Source organism: Lepidochelys kempii, chromosome 2, assembly GCF_965140265.1.
Source record: "Lepidochelys kempii isolate rLepKem1 chromosome 2, rLepKem1.hap2, whole genome shotgun sequence".
Lineage (NCBI taxonomy): Eukaryota > Metazoa > Chordata > Testudines > Cheloniidae > Lepidochelys > Lepidochelys kempii.
The window spans coordinates 144,494,768-144,516,742 of NC_133257.1; the positions used below are offsets into that span (position 1 = coordinate 144,494,768).

The following is a 21,975-nucleotide window of genomic DNA, read 5'->3' on the forward strand; positions in this document are numbered from 1 at the left end:
GCAAAAGGAGTACAGCAGGAGGACTGGCTGTGGGATAGAGGAATGAATCCCTTCTCCCTAAGGTTCTAAAAATCAGAGGAAAGGAGAGCTCTGGACGAGAAGCAGAGGTGATAGCAAGGAAAAAGTGTTCTGTGGCCCCTTTCCTAGTTGTGCTGTGGGTGAGAAAGAGGCTGCTGTCTGCCTCCTACTTCAGGTCCCCTGCTACATGGGAGAACTCTACCCTGGAACACTTATCTATGTGCATTGGCAAGAGGGAGTCCAGCCACTCAAGCACGGCGCCTTCAGGGAACGTGATTCAGAATCCTGAAGATCATGAAGAATTATGGTACTCTATATGGACAGGATGCTTCACACTGCTGTTCACTATCATTCTTTTACCTATACACATCAAGTTACAGCCTCCTATGTTGTAATTTAGCAAACATAAAAGAAAATAGACACATTTACAATAACATTTTTTTAAATGTTGTAAAATTTTATAAAATGACTGTCAATTAAAAACAGAAAAAATGTGAAATTTGATAAAATGTACATTCTTTATATTGAAAATGCCCTCATTTACCCACGTAAGTCCCATATTTTCTATTCTGTTTGCAAATCAGGTTTTCACTTTTTTTTTATCATATTCTATTTTAACAATAACACTTAGGAAAGAGAAAATCAGATTCCCACCCCTATCCCTTCACCAGCCTTACCACACCATACCATATGCAGCTCTTAGTGCTAATATTAGCCAGTAACACGAATACTCTGTGTGGTGTGCATCCTGGCAGATAAGATGCACTGAATTCTGAGGTCTCAATTCTCCCTTGTTAGCACCATTTGTAATTGAAAGTATATAGAGACATTCAGAAATAGTTTATTTACGTTTGGGGGACTTTTACGGGCTGCATTATTTTTTTCCCTATGCCAATATAAACGTAAAAGAAGCTGATGATAAGTTTTAGCATTTTAAAAACAAAACATGTTAACTACCTAACAAATGTCTTTTGTGACTTGCATTATTTAAATTAAAATGCAGAAATAATTGATTCTGAGGTGAAAACAACTTACTTCTTTTTCCAGAGTTTTATTATAAAAAAGTAGTGATATTCTTTGAATGTCTTCAGATTTAAGCCATTGCCTGAAAGAATAAAGAAATATACAAAACATTATAAAGGGCACCAAAACAGATTAGCCCTGTTTTTTCTATCATTGAAAAGCTGTAAAGTAAGAAAAACAAGGCGGATGACGTAATATCTTCTATTGGAGAAATTTCTGTTGGTGGGAGAGATATGCTTTTGAGCTACAGAGCTCTTATGCAGGGTCTAGTAGGTACTCAGAGTATCACAGTTAAAGGCTAAGTGGAACAGATTGTTTAGTGTAAATAGATGATACATATTGTAAGACAACATTCAAGGTAAAGTGGGCTCTGCAGTCATAGGACAAAAAATGGGGGTTAGTGGGTTACAGATTGTTGTAATAAGCCATAAATCCAGCGTCTTTATTAAGACTATGATTTTTAGTGTCTAGTACAGTTATGAATTTAAGTTCCCACACTCATCTTTTGAAGGTGTTGTGCAGGTTTCCTTTGAGGACATGGACTGAGGGTTCAGATATAGAGTGATCATTTTGTGAAAAGTGTTCTCTCACAGGTGATGTGCGTTTTTGTCTTTTATCATTTTTCTGTATGAGTTGATTGGAGAGCATAGTGATTCTCTGATTTCACCCACATAGTTATTGGGGTATTTGGTGCACTGGATGAGACACAGGTGTTAGGCATGTGTAGGATCTATGGATTTTGAAAGGTGTGTTGCTGGGGGTATTGATCATGGTAGCTGTGGAGATATGTCTGCAGGTTTTGCAACTGTTGTTCTGGCAGGATCAGGTGCCACTTTGAGTTGGGGGAGTTCTGGTCTGCGGGGACCTTCCTTCTGATGACGAGCTTGATGAGGTTGCGGGCGTTGTCTGAAAGTCAGAAAAGGGGATTCGGGAAAGATTTCTTTCAGGATGTGGTCTGCAGGGAGTATTGGCTGCAATTGTTTGGTGACACTCTGAGTACCTTTCCTAGACCTTAAGAAGAGCTCTGTGTAGCTTGAAAGCTCTTCTCTTTCACCCATAGGTGCTGGAACTACGGTTGCAGGGAGTGCTGCAGCACCACCTGACTTGAAGAAGTTTCCATTATATACAGGTTTTACAGTTTGGTTCAATGGTTGTAAGCACCACTACTATACAAATTGTTCCAGCACCCTTGCTTTCACCTCCAGAAATTGCTTCAATAAAATATATTACCTCATCCACCTTGTCTCTCTGAATCCTGGGACCAATATGGCTACAAGAACACTGCAAATAACAATGTAAAGTAAGATGTCAATTTATGTGTTTTGAAGAAAGTCAGTTATTGTGCTTCAGAATGGAGAAAGTAAATCATATTGACTGCAACAGATGATCGTGTAGTTCCACCCTTCCACTTGGTTTCTATATCTAACACACACACAAAACTGATATTTTAATGAATGGGCTGTACGTGGATGGTTCATGAAAACATTCAAAAGGGAGCATTGCATTATAAAGTGTTTCATGTAAAAAGCTTTGCTGCTGGTTCTTCACTCTGTCTTCGATAATAATGATCCATTCCACAGATGTTCATACCTGGGACATGGGGCAGAACTTGGGGTGATTCTATCCATCATAACGTACAGTGACTAGCATTTCACAACACACAACCATGCCATTTAATGGATGCTTTACACCAGGGATCAGCAACCTTTGGCATCATCAGGGAAAGCCCCTGGAGGGCCAGGTCAGTTTGTTTACCTGCCGTGTCCACAGGTTCGGCCGATCGCAGCTCCCACTGGCCGTGGTTCACTGTCCCAGGCCAATGGGGGCTGCGTGAAAGGCGGCCAGCACATCCGTAGGTCTGTACCACTTCCCGCAGCCCCCATTGGTCTGGGATGGCGAACTGCGGACAGTGGGAGCTGTGATCGGCAAAACCTGCAGACGTGGCAGGTAAACAAACTGGCCCGACCGGGCTGCATGCCAAAGGTTGCCGATCCTTGCTTTACACAATATGCAAAGGTGAAAAAAGTAATTAAAAAGGGAGTGGGATGGATCTGTGTTTGAGATACATTCATCTAATGAATCTGAATCTCTTTCACATAGACCTTTTATTATCAAAGCATCATTTGCTACTTACAGACCAAAATGTGTAAAAATGAAAAAGTTGCAGTAAGATTGCACAATATGTTTTTGGAGCTATGTGTAAAAGTAATGTATATTCTAGCTAATAGATTATTGAAGTAGCACCAGACGAGGTCTATTTTTGAAAGTCCACATTCAATTCAATGGGAGATTTTATTTTTTTAAAATTAAACTGTAATTTAATTTTGACTCTTTCCAACTGGCTAGACCTAATGAGGACTAATCTGCTACTCCGTAAATAACATTTTTTTAAAAGAGCTCAGTTCTGAGCATGTGCTCAGCTTTGCAACACCTAACTTTAGGCACCCTGCCGCCCACTGGAATCCTCAGTGCTGAGTTAGGCACCCAGGATCTCTATATAAATCACAAGGAGAGTTAGGTGCCTAAGAATAGGATTTGCAGAAGCCAGCATGCTGAGCAGGGAGCCACCTAAACTATCCAGTAGGGAATGCTGAGGAGATGGGTACGGCAAAACTATTATCTTATTCTAATCCTATTAAGGACTTCACACATTAGCACTTTTACTAACTAACTTTTGAATCTTTAGACAGTAACATTAATGTTACATAAACATAAATTGTTGTATTTTAATTAAATATGCTGTTTGTAATGTAACTTACGAACCTTCACGATGAAAGGCAATATATGGGTATTACACGTTATTTATTAGATTATGAGAGCTGAGAGATTTAGGGTCAATCTACTTCCAGCTGAAAACAATCTATGGAAGATGGAAGAAAATCTTATTAAAACACTTCAGTGGGCAAAATATTCTTTTTTTCATTAATGCCACTCAGCTATTTGATTATAATGGGGCTACTCCTCTTTGTCTCTGATTAATGGGTGTTAATTGAGAATTTGCAGCATAAACAGTTTTCCTAACAGTACAGACCCTTTATAGATTTAGAAGAACATTTTACTTACAAACGTTACCCGGAGTGCATTATCATCTTAAATGAAATTACAGGAAACAGCAAGGTGAAGGTAATTTTCATGGAAAGCAAAACAAAGCAACTTATTAACTAAGATGCATTTATCAAATTGTTCAATTACTGCAGTTGGTAGAAGCATTTAGGAAAAGTGAATTCAGAGTAGTGTGAGCTGGCAATGCCTTCATCATGATCTTTAAATGTTGTTTCTCGCCGAAAAGTGACTCTGAAAAAAACTGCACCTTCTTATTCAACCAATCTGTTCCTTCTGGGTATCCAGAGTCATACATATATCCAGGGATGAAATTGGGCCGGTACAGTGTACCGGTAAGAAGCCGGTACCAGCCCATACCCAACCAACATTAAAGCGCTTTAACATAGCTGCCCCTTTTGCCTCCCTCTGACAAAGCAGGCAAAAGGGGCCCCTGCCCCAGGGCCAGCAATTTAAAAGGGCCTGGGGCTCCCGGCTGCTGCTACTACGGCAGTGGCTGGAGCCCCAGGCCCTTTTAAACCTCCGTCAGAGCCCCGGGCCGCACAAGCCAGGCAGCACGGATGGGCTGGCTAGGGAAGGCTGACCCCTAGCCCCGTCCCTTCTGCCCGAGGCCCTGCCCCTTCTGGGTGCCCAGAGCTGGCTCCTGTACCAGTAAAAATGTAATGTTACTTTACCCCTGCATATATCTGATGATATTAACAATAAAAATAAGTTTTTACTGACACTCCTGTTAGTCCTACAGAGCCATTCCATCTAAGATGAAGTGAGTTGGAATCTCTTCCTTCACATGCATCAGCAACAGGCTTCTTTTCTTCTTTTTCTGGCCTACAGATTGCAAATGTTTCTTTTGGGCGGGGAGCCTGCTGCTGCAATACATACGTTGGTCACCTTAGTCAAAATGCTCAATGGTAGTTGGGCACCTAATTACCTTGGAGAATCTGGGCCTTTGCCATTACACTGATACCACAATGCCTGCTACATGAGCATTCATCTTGAAATAATTCAGAGATTGAATCTGGTGTAGACGGTAATAAAAGAACAGGATATTCACTGACTGCTTGTAGGTTCTGGGTAAAATTTAAGGTATTGATTTTGACCTATAAAACCCCAAACACCTGAACATTTGCCTGAGAGACTGTCTCTTCCTTTGTGCTATACTGATGTGGTCAGAAGAGGTGCGTGAGCTGGAGTCCCCTCAGTAGAAAAGAAGAATGGCAACAGATTATTCAATTAACTTTGGAATTCATTCCCCATATTGGTCTGAAAAAGCCTGCACCTGATGCCATTCAGGGCATGCTGCAAGGCCTATCTCTTTACCCAGCATTTTGAGGAGGGAGAGGTATGATGAGGGCTGGTATTCATGGCTATGGCAGAGTACTGGCAGGGTATTTTTTTGGATATGATAGTTATCTCTGGTGGATTATTGCCAGATTGTGGGGGCCCTGATTTTCATTTTTTTTTGTCATTACACTTTTAAAGTACGCCAAAGTTCTTATTCTTTTAGTTATAAACCAAACAAAAATAAATAAATCAACTGAACTGTTAACCAAGTTCCACTGGAACTTAGATTTTTTTCGGGGGGGGGGGGGGGGCTCCAGCTTTTGTGGTATCTGTGAAGCTGGCTGACAAGGTGCCAGCTCTTGCCAAGGCTTTAGGCCTCTGCTGAGTACTGACAAATTCATTGTTGGAAACCAGTATGTTTCACCTGTGTGTTCATATGGTTAAGGTAGGTATCAGACTGTGTTTAGTGTTTCTTTAGTGATAATTTCTTTATCACATGCTATACGATAATATTTAAGTTTTTGCTTTGTAACTGTACAAACTGTTTGCTTGGAAACCGTGAACCTAGTCAGGAAGGACTGTCTTCTGCCCATCAAAAAGGGCTATCAAAACTAAACAGGCCACTGTGGAACATCACAATACAAATATTTTGTTAATTGCCCCTTACATTCATGAAAAAGATATGTGAAAAATGGCTCATCCTATCAGCTTGAATTCTGGAAGAAGGAAATAAAAATAGCTGACAACAATATTTTTAATCTCTTTTGCTGTTTGGACTCTCACAGAGCTGGAGCTATGAAACAGAAGCAGAGATGCCCAGGGCCAACCTGGGTTAGCAGTAAAAGACATTCAAAGGTGACAGATTTCTACAATTCTGTCACCTTTGAAAACCATAGACTGTAGCTTGTTTGTGTATATATGTTTGCCTTGTAATAACTCTCTAATTTCTTTTCTTAGTTAATAAATCCTTTGTTTACTATAGGATTGGCTACAAGTGTTGTTTTTGATGTGAGAATTAAGGTACAAATTGACCTAAGGTAAGTGACTCGTCCTTTAGGACTGGGAGTAACCTGAATACTTTGTGATCTTTGGTGTATAGCAACCACCTACATTAAGTCCCGCTTGCCTGGGTGACAAGATAGACTGGAATGCCCAAGGGGACTGTCTGTGACTCCAAGGTAAGACTGTTATAGTGCTTTAGGAGTTCATACTTGTTACTGGGTTGGTGAAATGTAATTATAGAACATGCAACCAGCTTGGGGTCTCTGCCCTGCTTCTTGACAGTTTTCCCTGAGGTTGCCACTTATGATCGTGACACTCCTGACAGCATGACAGTGTCTATGATTAAGGCTGCGAGTTTGTCCATGACTTCTACAGTGGCTGGTGCACCTGGCTTGGGGGCTGCCTGAGCAGCTCGAGCAGCCTCTGTGCCAGGCACACCGGCCACTGCAGGGGCAGTCTCGGGCCACCGCACCCCCGTCCCCCAGCTGCAGCAAGAGTTTTGGTGTAGGAAGGGGCACAGGGTTGGGCCATGGGATGAGGTGAGGCATGCTCTGCATGGTGCTTACCTCGGGGGGCTCCCCAGAAGCGACAACATCCCCCTCACTCAGCTCCTAGGTGGAGGCATGGCCAAGAAGCTCTGTGCACTGCCTCTGCCTGCAGGCACTGTTTCTGCAGCTCTCACAGGTGGTGGTTCCCGGCCAGTGGGAGTTTCAGAGCTGGTGCTCATGGTGGAGGCAGAGTGCGGAGCCAGGTAGGAAGCCTGCTGGCTCTGCCAATCCCCTCCTGCCCCGAGCACCTGTGACACCCCTAGGCTGCCCCCTGCAAGATCTAGGGCTATATAGTAGAAGTCATGGATAGGTCACGAGCCATGAATTTTTGTCTACTGCCCGTGACCTGTCCATGACTTTTACTAAAAATATTCGTGACTAAAAGATAGCTTTATCTATGACAGGCAGATGAAACCCATTTACACCTCTGTAATCCCACACACAACAATGGGCTTTACACAGCAGTAACTGAGGCCCAATCTGGCCTGCAGAAACTGTATTTTAGGTGAAGCAGCTAACACGATCTATAGTGAAAGTTGCCTGATATTTCCCATTATAAGACCCCATTCATTATAGTTTATAACTTTGCCGAATTAGGGATTAGGGAAAAATAAATTGTATTGCCTTTGTTAACAAATTTATTGTAAGATTTATTTTTTTTTAAAAAGATTTTTGGAACTGGGACTTGAAATTTGGCACTGGTGTCAAGAATGTGCCTTTTGCTGCTCCGGTGGAAAATATGCTTACATTTGGCCAAGTTGAAATTCTATTTCACATATGCTCAGTTCACATATGACCTGTTAAAGTTTGGCAGTTAAATTTTCTGAATATTCTGTCCATGCCCTCACAATTCCTGCATGCCGACCAGGCTGTGCATATGCCATGCCTGCAGAGCAGAGTCACTGAGCATGCTTCTTTCAAGGGTTGAACAGGATTTTCCCCACAATTGCTTTGCTGAGCTGCTTTTGTGTCAGATGTGACAGATATTGCAACCACTTGCAGTATTTGGGGACCATATTGTATTTTATGTTTAAAGTATGAAAACCTCAAAAAGTCACTGTATTAAGATGGGCCAGGCAGTATGAGCTGTAGAAATACGCATAGCTCTTTGTATCAATACAGGTGATGTGTACTTGTGTGTTTCTGGCTCACTGTGTGTGTGGGAAGGTTGTGCAGAATCTGGAATCACCAGGGAGTCATTTCTGCAAAATGCCAAGGGTGGCTATATAGATTTCCAGCCTTTGAATCTGCGAATAAGGGGAGGTTGCATCTGTTTTCAGTAGGCTGGGGGACAAAGCAGGACTTTTGGTATAAAAGGCTGAGTTCAAACAGATTCAGGGTTTTCCTTTTGATTCAGCAAATGGATAGGACCTTCTGTCCAAGAAAACACTCCAACTCTTGCTCAGCAGCTGGAATGGATGTTTGCCTATCAGACTCCCCATGTGGAAGATGGGTTAATTCTGGTATGTTTGTTACCAAAAAGTAGAAACTTTTATTATCTTTCTATTATTTTCTCTGTTATGCCTCTGCCCCCAGAATGCTGTTTATTTTGGAAAAGCTGTGTGATAACCTGTAACTACTGGCACATACTGGTCATTGTCGTCACAGAGAAAGCACAGCCCAGGTGCTGGCCTTTAGGCTGATTGGTTTGCTGGAGATTTCATAATGTATGGCAAGGGGCTGTACCGCTTTAAAAAACCCGATCAGAAGGGAGATACACCTGGGTCGCTGGCCCATGAAAAGTGACAACTGGGAACCTGAAAGCTCAAGAGGGTGCCCTTGCAGGACCAGAGAGAGGGAATACAGGGGTTCAGCTACCCAGAAACTATGACCAGGCACTAAAACTGACAGCATGGAAACTGTCTCTCCTGTGTTCTCAGTTTTCCTCACGGGGAGGGAGGAAGTGGGGGCTGCAGGAGACAGAGTGTTTGGGGGACAGTAGCCAGACAGTGGGGGAGCAGTGTGAGACAAGAGTGAGGGAGGGTGAGAGCAGGTAAGGAGAGGGACAAGAGTGTGATGTTTAGATGCTGCTTGTAATTATTAGAACTGGGAGCACTGGCTGTTGGGAGTCTGAAAGGACAGGAAACAGGAAGGAGGGGGGGAAGGTGAGGAGGTGGAGTGAGAGCTACTGAGGGTACAGCAGCAGCTTGGTAAATAAGTTTCCACTTTAAAAATAAAGTCCTGTTGAAGTTTGTTAGTACCTTGCCTGGTTGCTACAACATTTTGGCGAAGAGGATGGATCTTCCGCCTCTGAATCCACCTGCACCCTTTCTGCAAAGCCCAGGTGAACCTCCAATTGTTTTTACTGCCTGTATCCATATGCTTGGGACTTATCTGCTTGCAATCACTGCTACAGAGATTTCTGAAGTAAGAAAGCGTGCTCTGCTAATCCACTGCCTTGGAGCAGAAGGGCAGTATATATTTTACACTTTCCCCTCGCAGATGATAAATATGAGACTGCACTCACTGCATTAAAGAACTTTTTTGTACCAAAAGTGAATGTAGTAGCTAATCGCTAAAGATTTCACCAGCGTGAGCAGAAAACAGGGGAGACTATAATTTAGTATATTGCTTCCCTGAGGAGTCTGATTGTAAGTTGTGACTTTGGGAATATCGCAAATGAGATGACTAGAGACCAGCTCATTGAGAAAACAACCATGCTTCGCATAAGACAAAGCTTACTTCTAAAACCACAACTTACACTAGAAAAAGCAATAACCATTGCTATTCAGATTGAGTCAGCTACAGCTGAAGCCAAAATAATGAGCATGGATACAGGAGGCACAGTCTAGGCTGTGACTCCTTTGCAGAAAAGTTCACTATCGCTGCAGACAAATGATTACAAGAGGAAAACTAATGGAAAACCATCGAATCAGCAAATTCAAAATACAGTAAAAGCATGCTTTTGCTGTGGATCCCCACAACACAGGATGTCTGGCAAAAGTAGCTCAGTGGAATCATTGCAAAAAGATTGGGCATTTTGCTAAAGTATGTCGCAGCAGCCAGTTCAATCAACAGGTGCATGCAGGTACAATACCAGATGTTACTGTGCTGAGCATGGACAAAATCACTCCTGCACATATTCCAGAACAAATAAAGTGCACTGTAAACATTTCCGCCACACCCTCAGGCAAATCACACTCTATTCAGCTAATGTTGGACACTGACACAGCAGTATCTATACTACCTGATTCCATCTATTTGCATTACTTTAAAGATGTGCCACTTTACTTGGTGTGTTATTTGAAAAAACATATTCTAGTACATGGCTGCATGCCAGCAATAGTTGCTTTTGGTGATTGCTGTGTAACTGCAGAGTTCTATATTGCCCATAAAGGCACTCCTATCCTTGGCAGAGATTTATTGGCTGCTTTAAATATCAGGGTAGTTAATGGATGAACTGATCTTCCTCAGCAAAGCACTCTTGCGATACACACACCAGTTGCAGCTGGGACCCAACACCAGGTTGAGGAGAAACTCGGCTGTGCTTATGGGTTTCTGCATAAAGTTAAAATGCGGAATAATGTGATACCTGTACGACAGAAGTTACATTGCTTACCATTTTCAGTTAGGGAAGCTGCTTCAGAGGAACTTGTTCAAAAGGACATTATTGCAGAGATTGACTCCTCGGAATGGGTTTCACCTATAGCAATGACACAGAAGAAGGATGGAGGCATTCGCCTTTGTGTGGACTTAAGGGAGCCAAATAAAGCTATTATGATTGACAGACATCCTCTTCCTCACACAGAAGAAGTATTTGCAGAACTCCGTGGAGCAAAGATGTTTTCTACTCTTGATTTGCAGAGCACATACTACCAGGTTATGTTGCATGAAGATAGCAGAGACCTCACAGCATTTATTACACATGAGGGACTATTTTGTTTTAAACGTGTTCCATACGGTCTTGCATCCGCCCCAAGTGCCTTCCAAAAAATGATGTCATTGATTCTGAAGAATCAACATGGAGTTCAGTGCTATCTGGATGATATTATCGTGTTTGGAAATACTTCTGAGGAGCACGACAATAACCTGCAGTCTGTACTAAACTGCATCAGCAAAGCAGGCCTCAAGCTCAATAGATCCAAATGCAAATTTAGACAAATTGAATTCTCCTTTCTGGGGCATACAATTTCACAGGCTAGACTAAAACCTGATCCAGATCATATCCTGGCCATTTCAAACGCTCCTCCTCCAACAGATTGCAAACTTTATGTTCCTTCCTGGGTCATACCTCCTGGTATGCAAAATTCATTCCTAATGATGCTTTTGTCATTGAACCGTTTTGAGAATTACTACAGAGAAGTTTAACCTTAGTGTGGACAACTGATGCACAAGCTAGTTTCGAAACGGTGAGAGACTTGATTGTACATAGTCCAGTACTTGCACTATTCACTCCTGCTTTGCCCACAGTTGTAACTACTGATGCTTCTGATTATGGACTTGGGGCTGTCTCACATAACTTCATGAGGACAACACTGAGAGGACTGTTGCATTTGCTTCAAAGACACTAAGTAATGCTGAGGGAAAATATTCTACAGTCAAAAACGAAGCACTTGCATGTGTCCGGGCTACTGAAAAATGGAGAACTTGCCTGTGGGGGCCGCATGTTCAAGTTGCACACAGACCGCAGCCCTTTGATGACGTTGCTCACCATGAAAGGACTGCGAAGAGGAGGATATCGTATTGCTAGATGGTCTGCAAGACTACTCTCTTTCAATTATGAACTGGAATATAAGCCTGGAAACCAAAATGTGGTAGTTGATTGCCTTTCTCGCCTGCCTTTGCCTTCATCAGATGGTCCACCGGAGGATGAGGATGTAATAGTTGCACTTATTACAAGCACTCTTACTGCAGTTACAAAAGAACAATTTCAAGCTGCTTGTTCAGCATGTCCAATTCAACAAAAACTATGGGAATTTCTGACAAAGAGATGGCCCAGTCACCCTAAAAACCTTGACCCAGTTTTGCTGCCTTATTTTAGAGTTCGGGATGAACTTTCTTTGCTTGATGGTTGTGTGCTACTAGGTACACACTGGCTACTTGTGCCAGAATAAATATAGTCAAAACTCATACACCTGGCACATGATACTCATCAAGGAACTGTCAGAACCAAACAATGACTATGGGATCTGTATTGGTGGCCAGGGATGGACTCTCAAACCGAAGCGCTCATAAAATGCTGTGTCACTTGCCAAATGCATGATAAGACAGCAGTGACATGTACCCCTCCATTACAGCCTGTTCCTCTTCCTGAATCTGCATGGGAAAAAGTGACTATTGACACTGTAGGACCCTTTGATATTGCTCCAAGTGACTGCCGTTATGCCATCACTTTAATAGACTATTTCAGTAAATGGCCTGAGGTAGCGTTTACATCGCAAATCTCTTCTGCTACAGTAATTAAGTTCCTCTCTTCAGTTTTTAGCAGGGAAGGTAACCCCAAAGAACTGGTTTCAGATAATGGTAGTCAATTTACTTCCCTGGAGTTTGAAACTTTTCTAGCAGAGAGGAACATTTTACACAGAAGGTCATCCCTATATTACCCTCAAGCCAATGGGGACATCGAACGATTTAACAGAAGTTTGAAAAAGAGTTTGCAAATGGCTAAATTGGAAGGGCGATTGTGGATAACCTTCACTACTGATTTCTTGCAAGCATACCCGGCTACACAACATGCCACAACGCAAAGATCACCCACAGAGTTACTGCATGGGAAACAGATGAATACTAAACTGAACATTGCTGGATTGTTAAAGGAACGACCTGAGGCCCCAACTGAGGATGATGTGAGAAAAACAGTTGAACAGAACCAAGCAAGTATAAGGCTTTCACAGACAAGCGGAGGGGTGCTAAGGAACCAAAGTTTGAGTGCGGTTCCTTCGTTAGAATACGAAAAACTGGAATTTTACGCAAAGGGGACCATAAATTCACAGCTCCTCTTAAAATCATAGAGAAAAATGGACCTTACACCTGTTGACTTTCTGATGGGCGGGTATGGAATGCTTATCTTGCACCTTCCTATGCACCAATAGGAGATTATGCCAACACCCAGTCTGCATTGGATGACTTCACATAGTATCAACACAAGAAGACATTGCACTGGAAGCGGGGCTTGAGAGATGGCCTGTCAGACCCAGATGACCACCTGTCTGGACTAGAGACTATGTTATGTAGTATCTACAGTGTTTTCAGTGTAATATTTCTGCCAACAGTATAGTGTCTTGTTTCATATTTGCTCCTGTGGTTAGAATAACAATGTTTATTTTAATTGGGAGAGTTTCTTAAGAGAGGAGGGAATATGGTGTTTAGATGCTGCCTGTAATTATTAGAACTGGGAGCACTGGCTGTTGGGAGTCTGCAAGGACAGGAAACAGGAAGGGGGGGAAGTTGAGGAGGCGGAGTGAGAGCTACCGAGGGTGCAGCAGCAGCTTGGTAAAGAGGTTTCCACTTTAAAAATAAAGTCCTGTTGAAGTTTGTTAGTAGCAGTTTGCCTGGTTGCTACACAAAAGAGCTGGGAGGCAAGTTGAATAGGAGTACAGTAACAGTTGTATAGGAGTACAGTAATGTTGTCCCGGTTAACACTGTTTCATTGTTACATCACTGATCTATTAGAGATTATACTCATTTAAAGTTGCGCAATGTTTGCTTATAACGTTGTTTGGCCATGGGGGCTGGGAACCAATGTGGGGCGGCAGCCCTCCTATCAGCTCCCCTCCACCCCTCCAGCACCTCCCGCCCACTGGCAGCCCCATGGATCAGCAACTCTCTGCTCCCTCCCTGTGCCTCTCGCCTGCAGCAATTAGCTGTTTCGTGGCATTCAGGAGATTGGGGTGGGGAGTAGCGAGGATGCAGCTTGCTTGGGGGTAGTGGGTGGAGTGGGGCAGAGCTGGGGGTTTGAGCACCCCTGCCCCCAGCATTTTGGAAAGAACAGCAAGAGGAGCAGCCAGACAATCCACCCTCCTTCACCCTCTGACTCCACCACCTCAACCAAGCTTCACAATCATCATTGCTGAGTATAGCATTGTTTGTTTGTTTAAAATTGTTTAAAACTTATATTGTATGTGTATATGTATATAGTTTTTTGTCTGGTGAAAAAAAATCCCTGGAACCTAACCCCCCTCCCCCATTTACATTAATTCTTATGGGAAAATTGGATTAGCTTAAAGTTGCATTTTTCAAGAATATAACTACAATGTTAAACAAGGAGTTACTGTACAGGAAAGGGAGGAATCTGGGAAATAATTAAGGATGGAGAACTGGAGCAGAGGAAGAGAAGCTGGGGCAGGGGCAGAGAGAAGCAGATGTGGGTGGACGGAGGGAGGACAAGAGGTAAAGAAGGTAGACACAAGCGTATGGTAAACGGGAGCAGAAATGTCTCTAATAACCTAAGTACACTACCTTCCAGAACCTAGAACTCAGACCAGGAATTCTCAGGCTCTGCACTCTTCTGCTCCCAGCAAATAGATCTGAAACTATCTGGCACAGTGAGTGTCTAAAGTCCCACCAGTGCCTGATCTACATATTATTACTCCTTCTGTGCCACTGCGTATGCACATAATTTATGTCCCCCACAGGTTTCTTTGCTTCCCCAGAGAAAAATGATTTTCTGATGGGGAAGCAAAGGGAAGCCACAAGAGCGGTCATGTACCCATCCCCAGTAGTATATTTTGGGTGCCCAGGGCAGCAAGCAGAGAGGTAAATCACTGTGGTGCAGGAAGCGGGACTGGGGAAGACCCAGCTGGTGGCTCCTACCCTGCACTGGGTTCAGTTGCTAGTCCAGGCTGGGCTGGAGAGGAGGTGACTTCCTCTTCCCCTGCACATCATCTGGGTCTGGGTCAGAACCACCCCCAGCTTTCTCCCCCAGCTTCCGGAAGCTCTACAAAATAACCCCCCACCCCATGAATCCTGCACCCATCACTCAGCTGAAGGGAGAGGGAACCCTGTACAGGGAGCAGCTCCCCCATCTGTCCATCCCCCATGCATCTAGTCCCCTTCAAACCCAGACCTTCCTGCCGAGCCTCACTCCCCGCACACTCAGAACATCCCTCCCCCCAATGAGCCTCACTCCCCCTGTACCTGGACCACCCCGATGAGCCACCCACACCCAGATCTCCACACCACCGAGCCCCAACCAGCTGCACCTGGATCCCCACCCCACTGAGACCCACTCCCCGAGCATCTAGACCCTCCACTGATCTCCCCACACCCAGACCCCCCCGCTGAGCCCCAACCATCTTCACCTGGATCCCACTGCAGAGTCCCATTACTGTTGCATTCAGAACCCCCCAACAAGCCCCTGTGCATCTAGATCCCCCCCCTGCAACTGGACACCCCACTGAGCCACATGCACCCAGATTGCCCCACACAGAACCCTCTCAACCCACACCTGGATCCCCCCACACACACTTGCATCCTGCCTGCCCACACCTGGTGCACCTGGCAAGGAGGGGCAAAGCCCAGCAGTGTTTCTGGGGCAGGCTCGGTCATTGTGCTGTGTCAGGGTTGGGTGCAGCCTCACCCTTGAGTCCGTGTCCCGGGGGGGGGGGGGGAACTGCACAGTGATCTCCCACCTCTGTGCAGCCAGTGGCCTGTGCCCCCCAGTGCCATGCTGGAGCCTCCATATTTACTTGACAAATAAAATTTGCAGAATTTTAAAATATTGTGGGGAGAATTTTAATTTTTTTTGTGCAGAATGCCCTCAGGAGTAACATATGCAGCCTATTACTGGTATCAGTTAATCTAGTAACAGAGTGCAAATGGCAGAGGTTTGTGCTGTGTATTTAAAAGTTCAGAACCTGACTGGCCACTAGCTTAGGTAATCAGCAGGGTCTGAAATATGTGAACATGTAATTATTACTGTGTTAATGCATATGCACAGTCAGCCATATTTTTGATATTTCTTAGTTTTGAGCACTTGACTTTGCAATTTTACTGTTATCTGCATGTAGTTTTTGGATGTAGCTTTTACTAATAACGATGTGTGAGAAGGAAAGAAGTCAGCTTAGATCTCTGATCATAAGTTAAGACTGCAGGATTGGCAAGTTTTTACATGTAAACTAAGAACATTTGTTATGGAAATCATTGATAAACAACACATAATGGAACCACACAATGCCATTTTGCAGTGTCACTTTTTAGAGCCCATGTACTTTAAAACACACTAAAGCTATATGGATTGTGTCTTGTAACCCATTCTTAGACTAACATAGTGTAAACAAACCTATTTGTCTATCTGAGGACTTGCTTACAATCATTTTGTTATTTGTGTGTGACATGACTGTCAACATATACTTCCATTGAGAACTTAACTCAAAATTATTTTCTTAAAACTACAGACAGCCTGATGGGATTGTTACACATGAAAATTAATTGTGGTCCTTGAGTTTCTAGCAATTAGGTGCAGTATACAAGTTATTCAACTGAGTAAATATTGGACACCTGCAGTGGCGAATACAATTCATGACTACTAACCACAATTTTTGCAAACACTTCCCCCTATTTCACCCTGAAGTGATGGTTAATATTTAAAGGAGTCTGTACCCTTCAGTTAGAGAAGTATTAACTTTGTTCTAATCTATTCACTACCAGGATCTGATATCATCAATAAGTGTCACCTCCAGTTCCTCCAAGGACATATACTCAATGTGTGCCTCTCTGCCTCTGAGAACAATTTACGTGTAAAGACTAGCTACATTATGCTCTAAGGAATCAATGGACCAACTGAAACAATGGTTATCAAAGGTGGCACAAGAGGTTCTGTTCTGTGGAGCTGCTTCTGTCACTCTGATTTCAGTATTAGAAAGTCCTGGTTATTATTTCTTCATCTCACTTACACTTCTACTGTGACAGATGCAAGTAGATATGGAATACAGCTAGAGGAGCATAATGCTTTATTCTCTTTTTCCATGTTTATCCCCATCTGTTTTTACCCGTGATCATTAATTATTTCCATTTTCACTCCTTACTGCTAAGTTCCTTTGTTCTTTCTCCTTACCTCTGCTCTGTCTTTTCAATTACTATTTTAAGGTGCACTTATCTACGAAGTCAGAAAATAAAAGAACAAACCCAAATATTTCACTAGCAGTCCCATCAGTTTGGGTTATAACTACACTTAATTTCCCAGTTGTATATAAGGCTTTATTCAAGCATAAGCTTTCGTGAGCTACAGCTCACTTCATCGAATACATCCGATGAAGTGAGCTGTAGCTCACGAAAGCTTATGCTCAAATAAATTGGTTAGTCTCTAAGGTGCCACGAGTACTCCTTTTCTTTTAGCGGATACAGACTAACACGGCTGCTACTCTGAAACATATAAGGCTTTGTAACAATTCTTAGGAGGATTTGGAGGAGTGTTGTACACATGGGGACTTAGGGCCAAATCGTGGATTCCTGTAGAAGGCCTAAAGAACGAAGTTTTGAGCAGAGGAACTTCCAAGGGCAAACGGAATCTTCCCCCACTATATGAATCACAAGTGCAGCAGCTATTAGAACAATGCCCTTGAAAAAGTTGCTGCACAGTGCTGCTCTTTCGCCTGCAGGGAGCGTAAGTCTCTCTGAGGGGCCTGTTCTATTTCCTGAAGTGGAATGGGGGACGCTCCACAGCTTTTTGGGTGCTGTGCACCTATCCCAGGAGAGGCAGCAGACTCTGCCATCAATTGTAGAAGAATGTGAATGTTAAAGGGAGGAGATGTAAATATACTTTTGAGCATTAATTCCATCAATGGCCTGAATCATCCTCTCATTCAATTCCTCTTCAAATCTTTTCTTCTGTGATTTTGTTCTGTAATGAAAAAAGATGAGATATTATCATTGGATCTTGATTGGAAAACTGGACTATAGTCACCAAAATGAAATTCAACAAACACAAATGAAGGTGCTACAGTTAGGGAAGTAAACCAAATGTACAAATACAAAATGGGAGAAAACGGGCTTGACAGCAGCACTGCTGAGAAGGATCTGGGAGTTGTGAAGGATCACAACCTCAACATGAGTCAGCAATGTGATGCTTTTGCAAAAAAAGGCTGCATTAACGGAGGCACCGCATGCAAGTCACAGGAGGTGATAGTACCACTCTACTCAGTGCTGGTTAGGCCTGAGCTGGAGTACTGCATCCAATTTTGGTCATCAATTTTTTAGAAAGGATGTAGAGAAACTGGAAAGAATGCAGAGGTGAGTGACAAAGATGATCAAAGGGATGGAATGCAAGCCGGATGAGCAAAGGCTGAAGGAACAGGGTATGTTTAGTTTGGAAAAGAGGAGATTAAGAAGGGATATGATAGTTGTCTTCAGCTACTTGAAAGGCTACTATAAAAAAGATGGAGAAAAGTTGTTCTCTTTTGCCACAGAGGGCAGGACAAGAGACATTGGGTTCAAACTACAGCATAGCAGATTTAGATTAAATCTCAGGAAAACTTCCTGTCAGAAGAGTAGGACAATGGAATAGACTGTCTCCGGAGGCTATGGAAGACACTTTCACTTTCACACCTTCTTCACTGGAGGTTTTTAAAAGGAGGCTGGATAGCCACACGTCTTGGATGGTTTAGACACAACAAATCCTGTGTTTTGGCAGGGGTTTGGACTAGATGACCCTTGCAGTCCCTTCTAACCCTGTGATTCTATGACAAACCATCCCCCAAAGAACATACAATCTAAAAACAAAACATAAGGTGGTGCTTTAAAAACAAAACAAAATACACTTGTAGAAAATCAGAGTTGAGGAAATTTCAGTTAAAGGAAAGTACTCACTTCAGTAACGTAATGAATTTATAAAAAAGAATTTCATATTCTCAGCTCCTTAAAAATATCCATGTTTGCTGCAGCTGTTTTTGGTAATATTTGTCTACGTTGTGTGACTAGGTAAGAACATGCCATTCACATTCATAGGAACACTTTGTATGGTCTGATTAGAGGATCTAGAACTTTCCAGTAGCAGGTTTGGAAATAATTATCAAAATTTTATTTTCAAATATATTTCAGGTTTCTCTTTATATAGTCTGTAAAACTACTATAATGAACAAAAAGGTTCATTTTTATTTTAAGTTAGCTGGGCATGGAATGGACATAATGTCTGCATGCATAGGACTCTCTTCTGTTACACCAGGCTTCACTTGTTCACTTCAAAAGTTGTGCTCTCCTAAAACCTGGAGTACCTCAAATATCTCCAGGTTTTCTTTCCACCCTTTCAAGATTAGTATCCAAAATTTAAGATATAGGTAGTACCTTAGATTTGAACAACCTGAACTCCTAGGGTTTATAACTCACAGATAACTCACAGATTTGAATTTTGGCAAGGTTAATTCAAGCACTTCCTCCTTCTGTGCCATGACTTTTGGATTAGTTCTTAATAATTGAGGATCTAAAGGATGGTTCAATTGATAAGATAGCGTAGGTTTGCAGAGCAGTTTCTATAGAACCCTATTACTTTTCCACTGAACATAACTGATTTCAAAACTATTGACATGTATCACTGATTTCATGACTATTAGGTATGTGTCAAGTGTCTATGACCTATTTCTTACAAGGAGTCCAGGATAACAACAGATACTTGTCCAATCTTATCTAACCCTATCTAGCGAACAACTAAGAAGATGGGATTTCAAAAGAGCTGAGCGCTCACCTAACTGTTCCCTTTGACCTCACTGGGAGTGGTTGGGTGATCAGCTCCTTTGAAAATCACTACTTATTCAAGTGCCTTAATATGGATATAGGAGCCTGATTTTAGGTTCCTATTTGTGAAAATCTTGGCCATAAGCTATATTATATTTTCAGGCCAATACAATTCTAGTTTTTTGAACCTTTGGAGTCTATTTTAAAGTACAATTAAAGAATAAGAAAACAAATGCATTTCCAGCATTTGAAAGAATTTCATTCTTTGAAAATACTACAGTAAAATGGTTCACTCTTTCACTACAGTGCTGACATACACGATTTTCACATTCTGTGCAAACTGAAACATAACTAATCCCCTTTAGCCTTAAAGCCAGGATGTGTTTGTCAGGTCTTGTAGGATCAGCCAAAGGTTGGTCATCCTATGGGATCCAGAACTGCTTCTGAATGGGAACACCTGCCTTCCTGTCATCCTTTGGATAGTGTCGGGTATTTACAGGGCATGGACATGGGAAGAGAATAAAGAGAGACCACAGGATGAATTACCACCTTTGGAAAGGGAATGAAAATTTTAGTTTTGAATGGAATGGTTCTTTTAAACCAATTGATGGTACTTGTGATATCACTTATAGCAATGAAGAAAATATGTTATTTACAGTTTAGCTTTCTCAGGCTCTTAGAAAGATGATACCCAACTCTAATTTTCTTGCAATACCATGCTAATTTTATTTTCAAAGAACAGCCATACTCTTTTCTTGTTTTGGAAGTTTCCAAAACAACTTTGGGGATTTTTAAAGAACTTTTTCAGTTCACATACATCCATTTCTTCTCATTCTTTCCTAGTAACGGAAAGTTCAGCCATGAAAAATGACAAGTTGAACTTTATCATGTGAATTTATAAACATTTGTCTGGCAGTAACCCAGAATATGGCACAAAACAGCACCTGAACCACAATAATATTTTCTGAAGCTACTTTATGAAGTAAGTAACACTCAAAATAACAATTGAAAAAACCCTTACCAGCAGCCCCACTAGATTTAACTGGATATCAAATATCCAGGACAATGAGGCAGCTTCACTTTCAGATGATCCACACTGTACTGTAATGCAACTTTCTATGGGGTTAATGCTGCTTGTTGGCAGATATGCATCCATAATTAATAAGCATCATTTTAAAATATCTCCATTTTTACATCCAATCTCTTTGTTGGAAGGACTTGCTCTAAAAATCATATTTTGGAAAAAAAATGGTTCTTAATGGTGAAAGTGTTGTATCTATTGTACTTTATGTGAATACATTTATACATACCTTTCTCTGCAGCGCTGGAAATGATACTGACCCATTGGCACATCCTAAAAAATAAAAAAAAAAAGAAGGAAAAAACCCCTGTATCAAATGTAGAACATTATGAAAATATTCCTCATGTTGAAAATATTTGTTAGACTATAGCGATGCAAAATTTGTCAAGAAGAAAACTCTGCAAATACATTAGTGCTTATCTGTTACCAGATCAATACATGAAGTTTTCAAACAGGTGTTAATAAGTACCAGCTTTTTCACATAATAAGTTTTAATGAAGAAGAAAAAGGGAATGATTTGGAAAATATGATTAGGCAAGAAGCTTCAAGGTAAATATTAAATTATTAATATGATTTGGTTGGATCCAAAAAGCTTTTTCCCTATAAGTTTTACTACTTCAGTACCTAATCATGATCCCACTGAAATCAATGCCAAAATTCCCATTGCTTCCAAATGGGAGCTAGGGTTAGTCAGTGCCTTTGAAAATTAAGTAACATCTAATTAAGTGCACAAATATGCATTATGACCACTATTTTTAAATGATGATGATTACTGACAGCAACCATTATTTTGTGACTAAATAACAGTTTGATGCTTTTTATGGTTAACATGTTGCATTCGTTTTATATTTTTGCTTTGATGTACTGAACTTACTGATCAAAAATCTTGAGTTAATGAGAAGTTACATGGTTCAACCCTACATACTCAGTGCAAGGAACATGGGATTGAATTCCAATGTTGAATACAACCAGAATTCCACCCCCCCCCCCTTTTTTCTTTTTCAGTAGTAGATGATAGTGATGTGCAGTAATCACAGAAACATTGGGACTGAATGATAGGAAAAAAAATCTCTTACCTAATAATTTACTGGTGTGCTATAGAACTATTGATCCAAATCCTCATCTATGTTTGAGGAGACCACAATGAAGCTTGGAAAGGCAGGTGCTGTTGGCTTGTATACTCCAGGATAATTTAGAGCAGTTAAAGAGCACAGCAAAGCCCTGGCCATGCTGCCTTTTCCCCAACTATGCCTATACTGCAGTGAGAGAGTATATCTCTCAGAGAATCTCTCTCTACTGGTGTTCTCCTCCTGTGGCTGTCTGGCACTGGCTTTTAATCCAGAAACTGTCTGCATG

The 21,975-nt window shown here is 41.9% G+C and overlaps 1 protein-coding gene across 6 annotated transcripts in view; it reads right to left on the reverse strand.

Moving 5' to 3' along the window:
• Positions 1–21,975, reverse strand: part of ADCY2 (adenylate cyclase 2) — a 434,372-nt gene that overhangs the window by 105,449 nt on the left and 306,948 nt on the right. For all 6 annotated transcript variants that reach the window (XR_012157385.1, XM_073332378.1, XM_073332375.1 and 3 more), the window contains 3 exons: positions 20,849–20,892; positions 17,632–17,712; positions 1,054–1,123 (listed from right to left, as the gene is read on the reverse strand). Coding sequence is in view for 5 of the 6 variants with exons in the window: in XM_073332378.1 (XP_073188479.1) it covers positions 1,054–1,123; positions 17,632–17,712; positions 20,849–20,892 (195 nt within the window). In the remaining variant the exon portion in view is untranslated. The remainder of the gene's footprint in view (positions 1–1,053; positions 1,124–17,631; positions 17,713–20,848; positions 20,893–21,975) is intronic.